Here is a 23,454-nt window from a genome sequence, read left to right as displayed (position 1 = left end):
ACTTGTTTTGATTGGGATAAAAGACAAAACTATCCATTTAAGGAATTGTGTAATTTAATTTGTGTGTTATTTTGACTTTAAAATTTGGCAAAGGAATCAGATTGACCAGAATGTTGATTGACAATTTAAAAGGAATATTGAGAAACTTATCATCATAATTGTGAATTTTGAAGGACATTTGGAAGATAGACTTATTATCATTTGGATTATGTACTATAGATTTTAATATCGTATATTTCAATATTTGAGATTTTAGGAAGACATCAGATAAAAGTTTTATATGGAGTCATATATCAAAGGAAGTAAATATTGAAATCTATATCATCAATTAAATTTGAATAAGAAGAACATCTTGCTGTTAAAAAGTTGTTTTGACATTAATGAGGACATGTTGATTTGTGCCTTTTCCGTGAACAGTTGAAATCAATTTGTTTACCAGTGAATCAATGACAAATATATGCATCAAAATATCAAAATATTTATATGATTTAACGTTCCATATATAAAGACATGGATGACAGAAAAATTTAAACACTGTCTTATTATTCTCTACCTCATAGCACCAACTGGAGGATGACATATTATACTTAAATTTGTTGTGAAGATCAAATTCAGTAATTGATATTAAGGATATAAAAATATAAAGAAGGAAAAATATTGCTACATAAGTTACAAAGAAACATCATGTTCAGTGATTTGTGATATATATTTGTTTTGACACAATTTTTTCTGCATTGGGAGAGAACATTTTTGTGCATCAGGAAGACTTGTTAAAAGTTCCTTGACACTTCAGTGCATTTTTCAAAAGGAGGTAAATGACCGATGTTTAAAAACAAGCACCTGTCCAATTAATTGAAATTAAATTCCAAGACATTTTAATCATTTTGACGTCGAAAGGGATTAATGAAATAGGTACCTTGAATTGAGGATTACATATAACTCCATTTAAATGTTGTACAAGAGAGGGATACATGTAACAAAATAAGGAAAATTGGATAAACAAATTTAGGTATAGAAACATTCTATAAAGATAATTAAGATATGAACTTTATAATTTAAATGTCTTTTATCTCATATATTGTAACAGAAAAAGGTTAAAGAAAATGGTTCTTTAAAATCACAAACTAAATCTGTATTTCTTCAACATAAACATAAAAAAAAATGGTCTGAAATTCTTGGTATCATAACAAAAAAGTTTAGAATTTTTAAGGGTTTGTGACCTTAAGAATGTTGTAAATAAATTTAAAAATATTTTGATCAGATAATATCGTAAAAGAGTTTTATAAATACATTTAATCCGACACTAATTACAAACCATTCGTATAGCCCTTTATTACATTTGTAAAGCCTAACACTACAGGTTGCCTTAATAGATGAATGGTCAGCTTAAAAAGTCACAATAATACCAGGGTCATCTATAGTCAGTCTTAAGTGTCAGGCCAAGGACAAATATAAAGAACTATTCCGAGACGTAGCTGACCACAATCGTTATGTAAACTAATTGGAAACAAATGTTCTTTTCAGTGGGATATATAGTTTACTATTAGATATGGAAAATCATTCTGTGATAAGGAGCACCAACTGAAAACTTGGCTTAAAACACTACCAGAACAAATTGAAAGAATCTAACATAGTACTTAGTATATATACAGATAGTTGAAAGTGGATTTATTAAAATGACAGATATTTCATATGATTTTGCACACCTGGACTTTCTATAATCAGTCTAATTATAGTGGAAAGGTTTAAAGACAAATCCTTGTGATGTGCTGATATTCTTTATTCATGATACCTAGATAATTCTCTTATAAGTATATATGGAGGATAGCAGATTTTATTAATCAAAATCAGAATAAATTGATTAATTATAAAACAATTAACAACTTGAGGTGACATACACTATGATTTTTTTTAGATAATTAATGTTGACATTGGGAAATTTAAAAGTTTTATTGAGTTTAATTAGATTATAGTTGGTTTTTAAATTATAATCAAATACTGACAATTTAGGAGTACCCGGATTTTCCAGTAAATGAATTGATACCCCTTTATAATAGCTAATTGATATAAAGTTGATTAAAGTGATAAGACAATATTTACCAGGAAATCATAAATCAGGAATATAGAATTAAATGTATGTCATGTATGTTGCTGTTTCATAAAGAGATCAACTGTCCATGAAAATGGATGTGTTTAAACTCAATCTGTTATGCCTCATTTATGGATTAAAGGCCATGCAAAAGAAAATTGAACTTGACTCTTCTTAAAACTTTTAAAGATTTGAGGGAATGTCTGTATACATTGGATAAGGATTTTGCATTTTTTTTGCAAATACATGCAGTTCAGATATTCTCAAATTTATACCAGTTGATGTGAGTGAAATGTTCAGTTATTAGTAAAAATTGATACCTGTTTATTTGTGCCAAGAAAGAGACTTTGAGACATTTATCAGAAAGTATGACCGTTATTTAAGCATTAGTAACAGTTGACAAGTTACATGTGAAGTAATAACAATGTTTTTCTCGGACCCTCTAGTGTTGTGGTATAAACCTGATAGTCCCCTTACACCAGACTGGGACGGACCCATGCAGATTGTTGTACAAGATTATGATGATGATGTCAACAACAACTATAGTGAAGGTAAATACAGGGGGTGGGGTTAGATTATTACAGGGGGTGGGGATAGATTATTACAGGATTGATGTTAGAGCATGTAAGGGGTGGGGATAGATTATGACAGGGTTGATGTTAAACCATGTAAGGGGTGGGAATAGATTATTACAGGGGTTGATATTAAAGCATGTAAGGGGTGGGGATAGATTATGACAGGGTTGATGTTAAAGCATGTAAGGGGTGGGAAACGATTATTACAGGGGTTGATATTAGAGCATGTATGGGGTGGGGATAGATTATGACAGGGTTGATGTTAGAGCATGTAAGGGGTGGGGATAAATTATAACAAGGGTTTCGGATAGATTATGTCAAGGATTGGGGATAGAGAATCTTGTAAAATGTAAATCTACTGACTGCACTGGTTTCTATTTATATACCAGTCAATTCGGGTTATGGTAAATTGATAATACCAACTGGACTTATTATGATACTCCGTTATTCCACTCGAGGACTACACTTGTAAAACTTTAATTGATCGGATTGGTTAAAATGGTTATAGCAGCCAATTAAGAGCTGTTTCTTTTCATGCAGTCCTTTAATAGATAAATAAAGATACCGCTTGATAGCCTGAGATTAATTAAGTCAATCATTAGTGTTGAGTGGCTAGTTGTCTCATTGTCATACCACATCTTCTTTTTTTATGTACATTCTAATATTTTGTTTTCATTGGATGATTGGTATATGAATGTAAGGTTTTAAGAAAAAAAGGTTTCATTGTTTTGTATTACTACTTCTGAATGATTGTGGTCTAATGTTCATTTTTTGGTTAATTTCTTGTCAGATATGAGGATGGATCGACTGTTTGTTGGTATTTTAACGCCCAAATAGTTCAAAAAGGCATTTTTTAAGCATTTATTATGAGAAGATATAAAATAAAGGATTGAAATAAATTTCTTATGTAAAATGGGTAGAGAGAGGACACAAAAAGGGATGGAATTTTGAAAGCAACAGACAGGATAGGAAGGTTTGATACAGATAACAAATCTTTAGCCTAAATTATTAAAGGTGGTATGTGTGTACTCCATTTAAAAGCTTACAAAAGGGTCTTTAACATGATGCTATGAGCTCACTAGTCTTTGAACTTTTCTCTGAATACAGTTGACTTACTGGAGAAGTAGCTAAAACCAGTTTCAAGTCTTTAGTTGAACCCAACTTGAAACAATCAACTTCAACACTTGAGGTGAGCACATTACAACAGATAGGCGAAGAAGTCATAATGCTTTTTTTTCTGCCAATAGTCTTTGGATCTGTCCTGGTTACATCTGTTTTTTCGACCAATAAATACTGGCCACTATTTAACCAAGCCTGCTGAAAGGGTTGTCAAACACTATCAATCAATCAGTTAATCATCTTTCCCCCCACCTCATCATGGTATGCTGCAAGGACATAGAAATACTGGGTATTTATATAGCTCTCTGGTCTTGTAAGTGCTGTCTTTTTTCGTTTTTAAAGAATTTATATCAAAAGGTTTTGAACCAGTTAGATAAGCATAACTGATATTAAAACTATATTTGCAAAAGGTGTGTCATTTAATGAATAATTGCATTGTAAACTATCTTACTCTTTCATTTCTTGTCAGATATTTATAAAAAATTTAAAAGAACCAAAAGAAAAAAATTGAGTTATTGCCCTTTACTTGATAAGATGTGCTCATAGACTGTTCTTTTATTCATGTTTAATACAAAACGTTATCTAGTGTGACCAATGTGAGTTGTTTCCAATTGTTCATGCACTCTGCAGCAATAACACAAATCAGATCCTTACATTGTTTAATGCAGAATTTCGCCTTATTCTCTGAATTTGTATATTTTGTCCCATTAATATATCTTACCAGTGAAATATCCTTGCTTTACGATGAAAAATCCTTCCAGTATGAGTGCTATCGCAATGTTATGAAATGAATGACATATGTTAGTATAATAATTCTTCTATAGCTGTGAGGCATCCTTTTTTTTTAAATTTTTGTTGGGGGGGAGTTTTGGGAGATTTTGTGTGTTACAATCTTTGCTGTCACTGCTTCTAATTCCACTGTGAATACGTTTACAGTTATTTAAAAATCTGTGATATTTGTATATGTATAGAAAGCTATTATCTGGATCCTTATGAACGATACAACAAAAATACATTTGGTTGGTTATTGAAAAGATTGAAGTGTATAACAGAATTCTTTATTAGGAGGCTTTTTAATAACTTAATACTGTAAACCTCATCAATAACAAAAAGATGCACCAAATTACCTTCTAAAATGTAATTTATTGGTGATCTTATTTGCATATTATTTATTATTATTTCCTAATTTGTCTATAAATATTCTATAAGTGTGAACCCATTATGAACCTCAATTTCCAAGCTTAAAACATTATGAGTAATAAAATTTATTGAGTATGAAAATAGATTTGAAATTATGACGTTTGATTGCCAGGTATATTGTTATACAATTGTAATCATCTTCAGGTAGGAATCTTACCTGTCAATTTGTTTTAGTTTGGGTTTAATGACCTAATTTAAAATCACCTCTGTGGCTCATCATTTGCAAATATATACTAGAAATATATATTGAGAAATAATATCGGAGGGAATTTATTAAGTTACTTTTCTGGAGGGAACACTCCGCCGTCTGCTGCACTAAGTTACAGGTAACACAACATCTCTATGTTATTAATTATTTGATTGATAAACTTGTCATTTTGAATAAGATTGTATGTTCTAGTTTCAATTCAATTTGCATTCAACTGGGCTTCAGATTTATTATGCCCCCACTTCTTAAAGTTGGGTGCATACTGTTTTACCATTTTCCATCCTTTCTTCCTTCCCTCTTTCAATCTGTTTAGTTTGAATTCTAGGAAGTTTTTTCTATGCTGAGTACATTTTTGAATGTGTGCATGTAGCCAGAATTAATTAGTTTTATTAATATTTACAAAATATTAATATTTTGGGAGATAGATGAACTTCTTCATTTTAGGAGTATAAACTTGCATAAGAGGTGTATAGCTCTACAGATAACTCCTTCTACAGTGAACCATAAACTCTTCCGTATTCGACCCATGCTAAACTTTGTGTATTTTAAAATAACACTTTGCAACTTCCAGTGTATCATTTTTATACCCCACATTTCATTTTATTCATGTTGGACTGGAAAAGTTAGTTGTCTATTAGCTTAAGAATTAAAAGTAGGAAGACATGGTATGAGTACCATTTATACCTGAAAAGCATACTGTGGATTCATTATTATTCGTGGGATACCAATTTTCGTGGCTTTCGTGGGTACTGGCGAACCACGAAATTAAATGTTCAACGAATAACAAATTTTATATAGGCTTGTATGTAGACTTCGGCAAAACCACGAAATCAAATATCCACGAACTTGCAAGTTTTCCATAATCCACAAAAATTGGTACCCACGAAAATAAATGAATCCACAGTTTATTATAGTATAGGTACAACAACATGAACAATGAGGTATATAAGGATACATCTAAAATACCAAAATGGGATCTCAATGACCCACATTTCCTGCTTAATTAACTTTAATTAGATGTAATGTTAAGATATATTTCCACCTTGTTGTGAGGACCACTTAAGAAGGTCACTGTGACATATATTTCCACCTTGTTGTGAGGACCTCTTAAGTAGGTCACTTCTGTGACATATATTTCCACCTTGTGAGGACCTCTTAAGTAGGTCACTTCTGTGACATATATTTCCACCTTGTTGTGAGGACCTCTTAAGTAGGTCACTTCTGTGACATATATTTCCACCTTGTTGTGAGGACCTCTTAAGTAGGTCACTGTGACATTCATTTCCACCTTGTTGTGAGGACCTCTTAAGTAGGTCACTGTGCCATTCATTTTCAACCCACTGACAATTCACTTTGAGTTATTTCTCTGTGTACTTGAAAGGCTGTATATACTTGATTTATAAATCCAATATGGAAGAGGGGATGAAGTGAAATTGTAATCCTAGATTTATTATGTTTACATATGTATTTATTATGACAAATCTTTTTTACTTTAACTGGCATGTTATGAGATTGGGGTTTTAAACTCATATCAGCTCTCTCAGTTTGAATATGGATTTTATTTATAAGTTGCTTCCTCCAACATGTCCATGGCCCATCCCTATGGTATCAGATATTTACACTCATATTTACCTGCATAAAGGTATTGATAAATAGATTACCACATGTAGTGATCTAAATGTACTGTACTATCTGACTAAAAGGAAAGTTTAAAGGAATTTGCAGGGTTTATTTTTTTATTTTTTTTTGTCACTTCTTTTACAAATGATACAATTTTCAGGATACCAGTAACCTGAATTTTGGAACTTTCTGTTATTCAACACATGAAGTTTTATCTTGCTACTCATATTGAGAAAGTCAACAATTAGTATAAAAGAATAGGGTTAAAAAATTGTTCTAAATTACAATGCTCTTCAACTTCGTACTTTATTTGGCCTTTCTAACCTTTTTTGATTCGAGAGTCACTGATGAGTCTTTTGTAGACAAAACGCGTGTCTCAGGCGTATACTAAATTTAGTCCTGGACTCTATGATGAGTTTATTTACCTTAGATAATCCTAATATAGACTCTTTTTACTTTATAATACCCTTTTTCTAACCATAACTTATAATACATTCCATGGTTCTAAACAGAACAGGATCTTTAAAATATTTAAAGATGGACCTTGTTTATGTTCTCAATAAAAGATTAAATCAAGAATTTGAATAAAATAATTGAGTCGTTACATATATTTGATGTTATTGATCTAGGGTGGGTCAATGTACATTGTTAACAGACAAAAAATCTGTAATCCTTGATGTAAAGAGATATAATAATTCAGGAATGGTGTGGGCTGATGGAAAATTGAATTTAAATCCCTTTATTGTCGAATATTTATTCAATAGTGGTTGACCCATGTTATATAAATAAATGCATCTGTTCATATCTAAATTTGATACATTGTAAAACATTTGTAATTGGGGAAGAATAATAGAAGGAGTTAATTTTTCCACTGTGTTTCTGACTCTTCTCAATAAAACTTCCAAGAACCGATTATTAACTGGTATTGATGGAAGATTATTGGATGTGTTCTAATTTGTTTGTCTTAGATTGCTTCACTTCATTTGAACTGACCATTACTTCCAGAGGAGTGACCGTTGATTTGTGAGATAATTTATAGAATTCTGTTATTATTTTTTTTTCTTTGTGACGAGCTTTCTTGTCCATGTTTGATAACAATTACCAGTGCTAATATCTGGTTCTAGGAAGACTTAATTGACTGGGTGTGTTATCTCTATAGAGTTTTATTACTGTCAAATGGTCAGCTGGTCAGCAGAATATTAGTTGTAAAATATAACAATAGATTGAGATTGTTTGGAAAGGATTATACCTCTGTTTATGTGAGTACTGTAAAAAAATATTAATTAAACATAAATGAACCAACACCCGGTAAATCTGAAAAAAATATGTTTGTAAAGATTAAAAATCTCCATTTCAAAGTACCGTGGTTTCATTTATTTTTGTGGGTACCAATTTTCATGGATAAGGGAAAAATTGTATGTTCGTGGATATTTAATTTCGTGGTTTTGCTGATGTCTGCATACCTGAGCCTATAGAAAATGTGTCATTCGTTGAACATTTAATTTCGTGGTTTATTGGTATCCACGCAATCTACAAAAATTGGTATCCAAGGAATAATAATGAATCCACAGTACAACCTTTTTGCAGAACTTCATGTTCTGTACTCAATTACTTTTAAAAATTATAACTTGGGTGGAGAGTTGTCCAATTTGCACTCAGACCACATCTTCTTATATCTATCATATCTTCATATCAGATTAAATTTAAGCAATGTGATCTCATTATCTGATACCCTAAATTATTGTGAATAAAATCCCTTATAAAATATTTCCTATTTTGCAGTATTAAGTGTTTTTTATGCCCCCTTGACAAAATGTCAAGAGCCATATTTATTTGCCCCTGTCCAACCTTCTGTTCATTTGTCCTTCGTTCCTTCCATCCGGATTAGGATGCATTTGTTCAGCTATCTCTCCTACAGTTATAGAGATAGCGCTTTTATTTCGGGGGGGGGGGGGGGGGGGGGGCATTGTCCATATCTAGTTGGTCAATACTTTCAAGTAGATTTGATGCTCTTCTGTTAGTAAATTTTTGCTGGACTAGAGAAACTGTTTGACTCTTAAATTACTTGTTATTTGAAAGATAAGAAGGAAAATATCCAACATTAACTTTGAAATTCAAGTACAATTTGAATTTTGAATCTCGAGAACTCAAAAAATTTGAGTTTCATACCAACTATATAAATGGTTTTTTTTTAAGAATTAAAAAAATGTTCTCATATAACATTATAAGAAGTATGGGTAAAGGGAATTTTTAATTTACTAAGGTTGATAATTACCATTATCCCACCAAAGGTGACAGTCGTAATGCATGTATTCAATAGGTTCTATTACATGTACTACTAACTTTCCTTCAATGTTGTAAAGCTATTAATTAAAAGTTGTGTCTTGATAGATAGAGTTATCCCCCATTAATTTAGCTTTCTACAATCATTAAGACCTACACAGCTACTTTTGCAAAGGTACTACTTCTGTACTAAAACAATGCAGTATTGGAAATTTACTTTTAATATTTAGTACTATTTCTTTACTTTAAAATTATTGTAATATTTAGGTACTTGTATTTTACAAACTTAATTTGAACTAAATATTTTGGTACAGAAATACTACAATATTCCATGTTTGAAAATCATAGTTTTAAGAGATTTGAAAAAGAAAAACTTTTAAATGCTGAAAATGTAACAGTTGTAACCAAAAATCTGTAGTACCTAAATTTCAAGTACAAATAAAGTACTGTAAAATACAGGTACCTAAATATTACAATAATTTTAGAGTTACAAAATAGTACTGAATATTAAAAGTAGATTTCCAGTACTGCAAATTTTTAGTACAGAAATAGTACCTATGCAAAAGTAGCTGTGTAGACAGCTAGTTTTACTGAAGTATAGTGAACAAAATTTTGCTGTTGATTTCCTGTGTGAATTTTTTTTACATTTTGTCTTTTATACCTTACTTTACAGTATTGGTTTTGCTCATTGTTCAAGACCATGCAGTGACATGATGACTATAGTTCAAGTGGCATAAATTACTTCTTTGAACAATCACATCTTACTGTTTCATAAGCATTGTGACATGTACGGGAAAATGCATTAATTTGAAAGTACTTGAGTTGTTTACCTCCTCTGCCTTTGGTCACCGGTTGATATTTGGCAACCAAACCACATCTTCATACTCCATAATGTTTTTAGGTTACTTTCTTATTTATATTTATACTACATTTTTTAGATTCTGATGAAATATTGTCAATTTCTTTGAATATCAAGAAGATTCAGAATTTTTAGATTAACAAAACAAACAGTTTGTTCAGAAACTTAAGGTGGTACCCAACACTTTCACTAAAATTAATTTGGCTCGTTTAATTTTCATAAAATTTTGACAAAGTATCTACTTTGACCCTTTAACAAAAATATAACAATTTCAAAAATTTTGAACCAACCATTTTATCAGAAAAATTACACTGGTTATATAGCAGTTTGACAATCACCGATTTTGATCACTGTGAAACTTAATATTCCCTTTACAACACAACATAATTAAAACATTTAGCTGATTTTACAGAGTTATCTCTCTGTAGTGTTAGGTACCACCTTAGTAATGATTAGCTTGTATAAATCGTAGTGAATATGTCAATCTTTGATCTTTCCTTAATAAACTTCATCAAGTAAATCAGATAATTGCGAAATTAAATAGCTGCGAAGTGGTCAAGAAAGGGTAAAATGCGAAATAAAATATCAGCGAAAATAAGTTGGTTTGACAGTATGTTATGAAACATATACATTTTGATGTAAGTCTTTCTCTATATATAACCTATCATTAATATGGACTGAGACAAATTGGATGTACTGGTTTTCATTTGTAAAGTACAACTTCTTTATAAATACTCATTGATTTGTTTGTGGGAAAAACAATTTCCAAATGTAATTTCTAAAAATAACCTATTTAGAACTGACCAATCAGCTGTTTAGCATGACTTCCACTTCCCAATTAGAGGTGGTCTATCTTATGTTGTAACTTTAAAAAATGCAGTGTCACATAAAGGCAGCGAGAAGTCTATCCTTATTATCATTAGCCCTATAGCTGTACAGTAGTAGGATTAGTTAATTTATAACGTAAACAAACTAGTGATAAAGTCTAACATATGGGTGATGATCACGTTGTGGTTTCATCCTTCATTGATTTCCGTAAATATTTTTATACAGTTCACTGCTCAGAACATTTAGGATGTCAAGGTTTTGGCCTAAAATTGGGATGAACAGTTCAAGCTGTTTTTGGTTTACTTTGGGTTGATTTATTCTCATGGGTAATAATTTTTGTGGATTCAGGAAACTAACATGTTCATCAAAGTCTTCATGCAAGTCTATGTTGGATTTGTTATTCGTTGAACTTTTAATTTTGTGGTTCATCCACGAAAAATGTTATCCAACGAATAATAATGAATTCACAGTAATAGAAATTGAAGGATGCATCTAGTGAGAGTTATATAGAGGGGAGGGGTTAAAATGGGGTTGAGAAAGACATTTTTATCAAGCAGTTTGTTCATAACTGTCAAAATCAGGCTTGGATCCAGAGCGGGGGTTCCAGGGGTTGGAACCCCCCTTTTTTTTGGACAATAAATGCATTTGAATGGGGACATGTAATTGGAACCTCCCTTTGTCCTGGATTAGGAACCCCCCCTTTTTAAAATGGCTGGATCCGCCCCTGAAAGTCTACTGTCAGACTACAGAGGACTTTCAAATATTTACTTTTTCCTGTGATTTCTTATGTCACAATGCTTATGCTATTTCCTCAATGTTAGAAATGATTGTTCAATGATATCATTTTCATCCTTTTACCTCTGGTCAACCAATGTTACTCTACTTAAAAACAATTGGAGATTGATAGATATAATGTAATAAAAAATGAAATACACTATCTTCAGTATCTACAGCATAGTCACCAGTACATATAGACTTGACATTTATTTTTTCTGATTGAAATTTCATTTCTTGATCTGTAAAGATTGTATGGGATTTAATCAATTAATGGATGTCGAACTCATGATATGGACTGATAAGATTGACTAGCCAAGATTAAGACTATATGTTTAATTAAATATTTCATAAATTGTCATGTGGACTCAAAGTTACAAATGTTTATGACTATATAGTCAATATAGAAGACAATACCTATTATTTGTTCAATTTGATTATATTTGCAGTGGAGCGTTTTGTGTCAATTGCAACTCTAAAACCAGAAGTTGTTATAATCTCAATAGTCCAGTCCAGTTTCAGATAAAGCTCAATATATATATACTCACAAGTCCAATTTTAGGAAAACTCAATGTTAATGTTGATTTTGACAAAATTTTAGGATCAGAACCAGTATTTCTGCTCTTTTTGTTACCCAGAATTGAAGGCAAGTGTCTTGTGTCCTTACAATCATCACTGAATTGTATCAATGAGCAGGATTAAAAGCCTTCGGCTACCTTAAATTGGAGCAGAAGTTCTTGTATCTTGTATCTTGCAATCATTGAATGAGATTTATGGTCATGTTTACTGCATACAAATTGTAACATTTAATATTTGTTAACTTGGGGCAACAATATTTCTCATCATTTAAATGTGCAATGATTGTCAAGAATGAAATATAATCTAATCATAATAAAACTTCAAGATATATTATACATTAGGTTTTCGTTGTATTCTTAGGTAGATTTATTGTACTGAGAGGTTCTTCCATGCGAGAAATTGCTCTGTTAATTTTATTTTCTTGGGCATAATTTGAAACTAAAGACTTGTATTTTTATGCCCCACCTACGATAGTAGAGGGGCATTATGTTTTCTGGTCTGTGGCTCCGTTCGTTCGTCTGTGCGTCCATCCCACTTCAGGTTAAAGTTTTTGGTCAAGGTAGTTTTTGATAAAGCTGAAGTCCAATCAACTTAAACTTTGTACACATGTTCCTTATGAAATGATCTTCCTAATTTTAAGCCAAATTAAACTTTTGACCTCAATTTCACAATCCACTGAACATAGAAGATGAAAGTGCCAATTTCAGGTTAAAGTTTTTGGTCAAGGTAGTTTTTGATGAAAAAGAAGTCCAATCAACTTGAAACTTAGTACACATGTTCCCTATAGTATAATCTTTCTAATTTTAATGCTAAACTACATTTTTATCCAATTTTACGGTCAGAAAATGATAGTGCGAGTTGGGCATTCATGTACTTTGGACACATTCTTGTTCTTTAAATATTTTGTTTAATTTTGTTCATTAGAAGAAATGAGCTATACTTCTTGCTTCCTCCCTCACCATGCATAATTATGAAGATTATTTTTAACAAAACGAAATTTGAAGAAAAAAAAATGGTGCTAAATCCTTGAACTGTTGAACATAGCAAAACTTTAAGTTTCAAAGTGCAGAAATAACTTGATATACAGTAATGTATTCTCCGGCAATGAAATCTTTAAAAGCTTCATAGAATTTTCTAAATTTATGTTTTATGTTGGTTAATGTTTAAGGAATATAGATTCCATCTTGCAATAATCCGATTCCTTGTCTAGATTTGACTTCACTTTGATGCTTTCTGATTTTAAGTTCCCTTCAATGTATGAATAAGATTTATCACAAAGGATTACATATATTTTGGCCTCAAGCATCACTATAAAAGACATTAATTATTTAAATGTGCATCTGTTGCATTTAAAGTATTACAGTTTACACAGGCACTTTGTTCTCTCTAACGCACAAGTGAAAAAAATGTTGGTTCATTTAGTGATTCTGTCACTTTTTTTTTTGACATGTAAAAAGAAGATGTGGTGTGATTGCCAATGAGACAACTCATCACAAGAGACCAAATTACACTGCAGTTAACAACTATAGGTCACTGTACGACCTTCAACAATGAGCAAAGCCCATACCTTTTTGTAATTTACTCTGGAGTTTAGAATATTTGTTAAAAAACAAAAATTCGCACAGTAATGGAGGAATGTCTTGAAGTATTTAGCTAAAGATTTTATGAAATAAACATTTTTTTTTTTAATTTATCACCTAATATATTTGTACTAAGTAATTAGTTAATTTTTTTTTATTAGTAAGTTGTGGCGATGAATAAGGGATTTTTAGGATAAGAATATTATGCTTAAGGACAAACTTATTTAGAGGACTAAAGAAGTAAACAAATTGATTGTACTAAGCTTGTCTGGTGAGTGATTGAATGTTTAATGTTTCGGAAAAAATAATCTCTTTATTTAAAATTTCATCTGTTTCATCTTAACAATTACAATTGTGTAAGAATCTGAAATATTTTACAGGGTTCCATTTGTGACAGTATTGTATTAACTGTTCCTTACAATTAAAAGGATGCAATTTTTTACTTTTACATTTGTTGTTCAGGCAAATTATTTTCAAACCAGATACAAATATTTCTATTCGTTGTTGCTTTTTAATAATTGACAACTGATTATGTTTGAAAAATACTTTTGGCAAAACTATGGTTTCCACACTTCATCTTTATGATAAACTTTTACTAAACAAGGTTCTACAAATTTTTACAGTGTTCCTTAACCATAGAAAAGCAAGTCTGACTCCTTAATTAAATTAAATCCTAATGATTGGACTTGTACAATAACCAAAAGAAGGGGGAGATAACATAGAAAAGGGGAGAGAACCCAGGCATTGGTATCATTTTACCATACATGTAATACTTTAGAAGAGTGATCGTTTTAAAATTTAAGCAATGAGTTTTGGGTATGTGTATTATTTTTGTCGAGCCTTCGACTTAAGTCGAAAAAGCGAGACTAAGCGATCCTACTTTCCGTCGTCGGCGGCGTCCACAAATATTCACCCTGTGGTTAAAGTTTTTGAAATTTTAATAACTCTCTTAAACTATACTGGATTTCTACCAAACTTGGACAGAAGCTTGTTTATGATCATAAGATAGTATCCAGAAGTAAATTTTGTAAAAATAAAATTCCATTTTTTCCGTATTTTACTTATAAATGGACTTAGTTTTTTCTGCTGGGAAACATTATATTCACTCTGTGGTTAAAGTTTTTAGAATTTTAATAACTTTCATAAACTATCCTTGGTTTGAACCAAATTTTGACAGAAGCTTGTTTATGATCATAAGATAGTATCCAGAAGTAAATTTTGTAAAAAAATAAATCCATTTTTTCCGTATTTTACTTTTAAATGGACTTAGTTTTTCTGCGGGGAAACATTACATTCACTCTGTGGTTAAAGTTTTTAAAATTTTAAATACTTTCTTAAACTATCCTGGGTTTGTACCAAACTTGGACAGAAGCTTATTTATGACCATAAGATAGTATCCAGAAGTAAATATTGTAAAAAGATAACTCCATTTTTTCTGTATTTTACTTTTAAATGGACTTAGATTTTCTTCCAGTTAACATAACATACAGTCGGCAGTTTAAGTTTTCAAAACATTAATTAGATTCATTAACTATCCTAGATTTTTACCAAACTTGGACAGAAGCTTCTTACAATCAAAAGATAGTATCAAGAGGATTTTTTTTATTGATTTTTTTCCTCATTTTTTGTTGAGCCTGCGATTTGCAGCAAAAGTAGGCGAGACACTGGGTTCCGCGGAACCCTTACAAATTTTTTATTTTTGACAAAAGATACAGATACATAGAATTGTGCTTATACAATTTTAAACAGACTACATATTTCTAATGATATGTCATGAAATAGGATTTTTCGACATGTAAGGTATCTTGTGGTGTTTTGCGTTGCTCATAGCTTTATATTCTTCAATGTCTATTTATACCAATACATGCTTACCCTCAAATAAAATATATTCAGCAACCATTTATGTTTAAACTGACGTCAGATGTAAATTGCATCATATTTCACCTACTTAAATGACTTTTTTTTCCTTATAGTATTTATAGATGATTAATGACCAAGTTAATCAGACACATCATTGTCTATTTTGAATACTGATTTTTTTTTTGATTTTTCAATTTTTAGAAAAACTGGTTTTAATGAATTCATCTCCGTTTCTAATTATAGGATCACTATTGTGATTAAATAAAACTTTTATGCTTTTAAATGAGATATACCAATATTTTATTAGATATAAAATTCAACATTGCTCTGCAAAATTTATTGGATATGAAGTTTATTTACCTCTACAGGCAGTGTCACCAAATCTTTAGTTACACCTTAAAGGCATTAAGCCTTATATTTGGCAAAGTTTAAGAATATTTCACATTTTCCATTCAAATTTCATAATTTTATTTATTAAATTATTTTGAAGCAAATTATTGAGTCAAATAGCGTCACAAAAGTATTCCTTACAATATCAATGTAGAGACAACGCTATAAGGTTTAAATTATTGTGTTGTATGAATGGGAATATTATAGCTACCTGCCTTGTATGACCATCCACCTGAGGTCATGGAGTAGAAATATGTCAAAAAGATGAAACGGTAGTGATCAGAAATGATCGGTCGTAATTATAGGTATAACTGATTTTGTAATGTCGGAGATAAATGTTTTTGATGTTTTACATCTAATTCTGGAAATAAAACTTATGTAGAAGATTCCTGCGTTATCGAGTATAGGAAAAAACTTTCATATTGAAGATATGAATGAACAATGAAAATAAAAGTGATTTTCAGATCAAGTTTGATATTATATACCTTAGAATTTTTCTTGATTTGGATGTGTTTTATTCAGTGAATGGACTTTCTGTTCCGCGTTGTTTCTGACCGTGACTTTGAATTATAAAGGCATTAGATTGTATAGACAGATGATATCAGATTACAATTAGTCATGGTGAAAACTGGATTTTAAAAAATATTATTAATAATTATAATGACAGAATAAAAGTGGATTTCAGAAAATTTGTAATGTGGGATTTAGGTGCAAATATGGAGACCAGTGAAATCAGTCTACTGGAAGATATTAACAAAGTTCTTAAGCTTTGGGAGGGTAAGATTTGTGAAGTATTAGTTATTACTGAAAAAAGAGTTGGTCCACAAAGGGCTTAATCTGACCTAAAATTTTAAAGTACATCTAATAAAAGATTTTTGACATTTTTTGTACACATACTCCGGATTCATTTATTTCCATGGGTACCAATTTTCATGGAAAGAGAAAAACTTGCATATTCATGGATATTTAATTTCATGGTTTTGGCAAACGCTGTATAAATCCTTTAGAAAATTAATATTTTTTTGAACATTTAAATTCATGGTACCTTTGTTCCCACGAAATCCATGAAAATTGGTATCCAACAAATATTAATGAATCCACAGTAAGTGCATGTATATTACAGCCAATTCAGTAGTTTTTGATGCCCCACTTAGGGGCATTATATTTTTCTGTCTGTGCTCCCATTCTTTCATTTGTTCATCCATTTGTCCATCCCTTATTGTCTGTCTCTCCCACTTCAGGTTAAAGTTTTTGGTCGAGGTAGTTTTTGATGAAGTTGAAATCCAACCAACTTAAAACTTAGTACACATGTTCCCTACTGTATGATCTTTCTAACTTTAATGCCAAATTAGAGTTTTTACCCCAATTTCAAACCCCTGGAACCCCCCTCTGGATCCGCTCCTGCCATATAATGCCAGTTGTAAATGGTTCAGACCTGATAAAATATGAAAGACAAGAAAAGGAATTGTATAGGCAAAAGTGATTTCAAATAGACAATGTATTATATATGCATGTATATATCAGCTGTTATGTATGGAAAAATAAAAATGTAGGTCACAACAATCAAATGACAAACAACAAAATTTTGATCATCTTTTCTTCTCAGAGTTATAGACATAATATCAAATGAGAATTAAAATATGATGTCTCTCACTTTTAATAACTGATGAAAAGTAGCAACTAGGTTTAAATTTCAGTTTTTGATTATAAACTAAGGCTATGTTAAGAACCGGTCAAGGTTATCATTATATATATTTATAACACTAAACACCACATTTCTGGGATATTAGTCTTTCCTTTAATGACCTTATTGGTCTGAATAATTAGATATTGACCAGCAATATAAATCATATTTATTAACCTGTAATCAACATATATTTTGTCTGCTTAAATCAATACACAACATCTGGTTTAGTGTATTGATGATAACTTGAGTCATGTCATTGAATATTTACCTTGTATATATTAGGAAACTTATCTTGTAATGAGGGGGGAGATTTAATTCACTTAAAGTAAGTTTATCTATATTGGATAGGTTGTTGTAATTACTTTTTGTCAGAAGAATGATCATGTAAAGGTCAATTGCTGTTTGTTTAATTCCTTGTGAAGAGTTATGTCCCTTCTGGCACTAATCCAAGTTAATTGACAGCAAAAAAGGAAAAAACATTGGGAACGCCTTTTTCAAATGAGTTTTTTTACAGGAGATTTTTTTTTATAGATTCTTTATCTGTTATATCTTTCCTCTTTTAAGTAATAAAATGCCATAAAATTGGAAAGACTATGTTGTTTCAAAGATGTTATTGGGCATCTTTTTGAAATTACTGGATAACATTCTTGCTGTCATCTTATGGATATAGTACTTCTCTTCTTTGAGTGTTCTTCTATCCCAAAAAGGACTAGCTATGGTCAAGTTGTTGTCTCTTTGACACATTCTCCATTTTTATTCTCAATTTTAGCTATAAAGGAGGGTGTGTAATTGCTATGTATAGATGTATATTCAAATTAACATCATGAACTGGGAATTAAGTTTATTTGTGGCAAAATTTTCTATTGAAACTGTGGGTTAAACATATTTGAGATTTTTACATTATTTTCTCTTCTTTAGTCTATACCTAAGGCAAATTATTAGAATTCATGTTGACAGAAATAATTAGGTATTACAGGTTAATCTAGACTTAAAGGATCAAATAGCATTTGTTATATTTCACCTTTATATCTCGTTAATTTCAGGTAAACTTTTTATTCATAACCTGTCAATATTTGTAATACTGTTCAATGAAGTGTAAAAAGTATGATTCGATCATGTATGAATTATAGGACAACCCCCTCAAGGTGTCAAAGGTCTGAAATATTATGATAAAAAAAGAGGAAGTCGGTGTCGACAATGTTTTAAGTTTGAAATCTGTTTGCGAATAATTGTGAAGAATATTAGAGAATGGGGATTTCAATAGCTGTTTATCTGAAACAAACACAGCGGTGATGTTGATTTTAGTATAATGAACAGAAGTCTTTGTTAACCTGATTGTGTTAGATTCATACCTGAGTTTTGTCAAATTCAACAGATTTTCCATTTATCGATTTCTTTCTTTAAACATTTGATTTGTTATTATATTTTATGTGTGATGTTCAACAGATGATGGTTCTATAAATGTAACTCATTGTTCAAAAATCTGTATTTAATATAGTGTAAAAACTATTTCAAAGGAATTGGATATTACAACGAGAAATAGCTTATAATGTATAGATTAGGAAATCAAAAATGATGTTTCTTTTTTTTGGATTTAAGTGATAATATTGTGAAAAGAAATATATTTTGGTAAATATATAGATGCATATTCAGTTGGAAGTTTTATGTAATTTTTTATGGAATTTAAACAAATGTGTCACCGTGTCAGTGGGTTTTCAGTTATACTTCATCATAAAGCTTTTGATTTGGACAACATGAAGAAATTTACATTTAAATTGCATTAATTTAAGTGACATGTAACATTTTATAGAATATCGTAAGAAATTGCGTAAAAATGATAAGTTTTGTTGATGTGAGCCGCTGGTTAAATAACCACAAAAAAGGTAAGGAAACATTTAAGTAACAGGTTCATTATTGAAAAAGGGGGGGTGTAGCATCCAACTGATTTTTTTGATTTTTTCAGTCTTCTCAATTTACTTTATTGTATTTTTGGCTGGACCCTTTCTATATTACTTTTACATATATTTGTCAGGCTGTTAATAAGATTAACGGAATGGTACCAATTTTCTTGCACCAGATGCGCATTTCAACAATACATGTCTCTTCAGTGATTCTCGTGGCCAAAATATTTGAAATCCAAAGCTTATATAAAAGATGAAGAGCTATAATCCAAAAGGTCCAAAACATTATCCAAATCCTTGAAGGGAATCAGAGCTTGGCATGAGGGAGATACATTCCTTAATTTATAATAATATCTAATATTTTTGTAACAGCAAATTTTACTAACACAAAAAATCCTTATTTTCATGCCAGTACCAAAGTACTGGCTACTGGGCTGGTGATATCCTCAGGGACTAATAGTCCACCAGCAGAGGCATCGACCAAGTGGTAGTAATAAAATTAATGGTACCAATTTTCTTGCACCAGATGCGCATTTCGACAATACATGTCTCTTCAGTGATGCTCGTGGCCAAATAAAATAGTGTTAAAATAGACCAAGTAACTTGGTTCAGATTTATGATTTGCTTTGAAAAAAAATCTAGGGTTTATTGTGTAGGAATGGAGCGCTATTTAAAAGATATGCAAATCCAACAACATATGACGGCTTCACTATTATTTGTCTTGCTTTTGAAGTGTTTTTGTTGCTCGGTCTTCAGTTTTCTTTGATGTATTTTATAAATTGTTTGTATTTTTTTCGTTTTTCGTCATGGCATTGTCATTTTGTTTTCAACTTACAAGTTTGAATATCCCTTTGGTATCTTTAGCCTCTCTTTGACGCTATTTCAATTATCTGCAGTTATTTTCATTTTTATATTTACATGTTTTGGCTCGACTGGCTCTTAAGCATCATATGACCTATTGTTTTAACCTGATGTCAGTTGTCCTAAATCATTTCAACAAATCCAAATGTTTCACATCTCCACACCTAAAAAATCTCCATTGAAACTTTGCTGCTGAAGGATAAAATAGATCGAGTAAGAAGTGGTAAAACATCAATTTGATTTTAGCTCATATCAAAACAACTCAAGCACTTAAAGCAAAACTTACAGAATAAAAATTATTAGTAGGTCAAGTTCTATGTACAAAGAATTTCTGACAAACCAATATTTGAGTTATTGCCCTTGAAATTTTGAAAATTATTAAAAAATCCTATTTGTCAACTCCTTTATCAGAAGTGCTGGCTGTGCAATAGCCATTTTCCACCATGTTAATTGTTTTGAATTCCTAACTATAATCATGAGAACTATGTGTATGAAGCAAAACTATGAGCAAGATGAGATTTACTATAGGTGAACAAAACTGAGTGAGTCTAGATCAAACTTGGAGCTATTTTTGCGCATGAAAGTTAATTGCCAATTGTTGGTCATGATGAATGTTGCTTCGTTTTACCATGTGCAAAATTCAGGGTTCTTGAAAACCCTGTGCCAACAAAAATTCTATAATTCACTTTTAATTTTCTAAAATTGTAAATGTGTGATTTAACTGTACTTCTTTGATGATTGTAGAAAGGTTGGAGTATGTTTTACAGTACAGCATTCTAGAACTTTATTCCTTAATTTCACAACGTTGATCTTGAACAATAATAACTTGAGAAAGTGAGGTATAGTAAGTGTTGATGGCTTTATAATGGACCCTATTCACTTTTTATTGAGAAATTTAAAACAAATTTACTATTGTTAAAAATAAATTTTCCTTTTCATGGCTGTTTTCAAAGTGAATAATGAGTTTGTTGTACGATAATGAGTGTTTAGAAGTGGTATAATATAAACTTTACCAAATAAAGTCATTGAAATAAGATTATAGAAAATATTTACACAACGATGTTGTATTTAATAATAAATCGTAAAAGTTATACATGTATTCTATCTGAGATATTGGTCCAAGAAACTGAAGAATTTTGATATTTATTTAGTGGGATTAATAAATGGACAATTGATGATTAAAAAAAATAATAAAAAAATTAAAGTTGCTGTATTAGTTACTAAATTAACTTTCATCTTTTATGAGACATTCAAATATTTTGATATCCCTCCTTTCAAAGAAAACATATAGGAAGTATGTCTGTGTTTTTCTCTTTATTTGTCTTTTTTCAATCTTTCTATCTTTATATTTCCAGATTGTTTGTGTTTGTTAATAGGTCTGTTTTACCACCAAGCTTTTGATGTATTAAACATTAAATCAGTTGTTTTGAAAATTTTACACTTTTGTAAAGACAAACTTAATGGGGATTAAAGTTTGATATTAACAGATTTTTTTGTTATACTGGGTCTGTGCTTTCAAAAAAAAAGGAAAAAGTGTCAAAAAGTTTGTATTCCAAGGAAAAAATAATTAGAAAGTGATTTTGAAATATGAAGAAATAATGATTCAATTAAAAGGATTAATATCTTAATATGGAAGAGGGATGTAAGTAGTTAAGACTAATAAAACTGGACTTGCATTTATAGCAACTTCTGTCCATCTGCTTTAAATGCCAGGCCTCACGGTCAAAAGCTTTCGAGCATGCTTTTTGTACTCAAGACTCGAAAATCAACCAATCATATTGCTGGATTTCATGTTTCGAGCATGATTTTTGTGCTTGGAGCACTGAGCAAAGCTTTATGCCTTCAAGACCAGATGTTTTCTATCATTATGGGAAATAAATGTTTTTTTTTACATAGATAAAACCATTAGTTTTCCTGTTTGATTGTTTTTATACTTGTCAGTGGCATTTATACCACATCTTTGTTTGTTTTTTGCTGAAATCTTATTTATTTATGCACACACAATATCATGTTTGATTGACAGAGTTCTATTTATAAAGGCCAATATTGAATTTTGTAAGTAATAAAAACAAGTATATATATTGATGACATGTATGATTTAAAGCAGTAAAAAACTTTATTAAACAATCATTTATTTTAAACACCCAAATAGATTATAAATTATACATTTCCACCCATCATTAAAATGACATTAAAATATTTTTCTCTGCACTGATTTAGTCATGCTTAAATGGCAGCAAAAAATACCTAACTGTTATAAAGTTCTTAAAGTGGACAAAAATCTTATATGGGAAAACAGTTTTACAATGTGTTTAATGTTCCATAAATTTAATACTTTGAATTAATGTCATAATGTTCTCAAGTCAGTATATATTCATTATATATTTTTGCTGATATAAGGCTTTCAAGTGATTCATGTTGGAACCAAATAGTATAATGGGTCATATAAAATAAAAATTAGCAATATGAGTGGTTCAATACTTCTGGTGAACTTCTGAGAACCGAAATTTGGACCAGTGATCTTTGTTTAGATAGTAATAAGGCATATTGCTTACTCTTACTATCATTCTAGACTAGAAAAGAGTGTTAATAAATATATTTTTGTTCTTGTGCTTTATAAATTCTTAGCTGTGTCACATTTCAGTGTTGTGGACCCTTGGAACACCTCCACCACCAAACTTTGATCAAGTTTAGTGACATAGGTTTTACTGTTTGTTAGTAATGTATTTATTATTTGCAAGCAGGGGCATCATCTGCGCCTATGCACACGTCATTCTCCATTTATTTTACGGAAAGGTGGCCATTAGTAGTAAGAGGGAAAACAGGTTACTCCAGAATCTGTCTTGTTTACATGTACTAAGTCACCTTCAATCTTTATTTTTTTTTGAACTCTTGATAATGTTTTTATTTACCTAGTCCTGAAATATAGTTTTGAGATGACCCCTAAAGTAAAGCATTACATCATATTTAACTATGTAATGAAGTAATTTATAATAAAAACATGTAATACATATCTACAGGTCGCTCAACCAGATGTTAAA

At 30.6% G+C, this 23,454-nt stretch overlaps 1 protein-coding gene across 5 annotated transcripts in view; it reads left to right on the top strand.

Moving 5' to 3' along the window:
• Positions 1-23,454, top strand: part of LOC134693194 (pleckstrin homology domain-containing family G member 5-like) — a 143,143-nt gene that overhangs the window by 25,326 nt on the left and 94,363 nt on the right. Inside the window, exon 1 of one of the 5 annotated variants that reach the window (XM_063553915.1) lies at positions 2,012-2,640. The exons of 2 other annotated variants lie outside the window; for them this stretch is intronic. In XM_063553915.1, the coding sequence (XP_063409985.1) occupies positions 2,514-2,640 (127 nt within the window). In that variant the 5' untranslated portion in view covers positions 2,012-2,513. Of the gene's footprint in view, positions 1-2,011; positions 2,641-17,932; positions 17,977-19,216; positions 19,535-23,454 lie in introns of those variants that run through there. 2 more of the 5 variants (XM_063553917.1, XM_063553916.1) reach the window with 2 other exon arrangements.

This window comes from Mytilus trossulus, chromosome 12, assembly GCF_036588685.1.
Source record: "Mytilus trossulus isolate FHL-02 chromosome 12, PNRI_Mtr1.1.1.hap1, whole genome shotgun sequence".
Classification (NCBI taxonomy): Eukaryota; Metazoa; Mollusca; class Bivalvia; order Mytilida; family Mytilidae; genus Mytilus; species Mytilus trossulus.
This window is presented reverse-complemented; position numbering and strand designations above follow the sequence as displayed.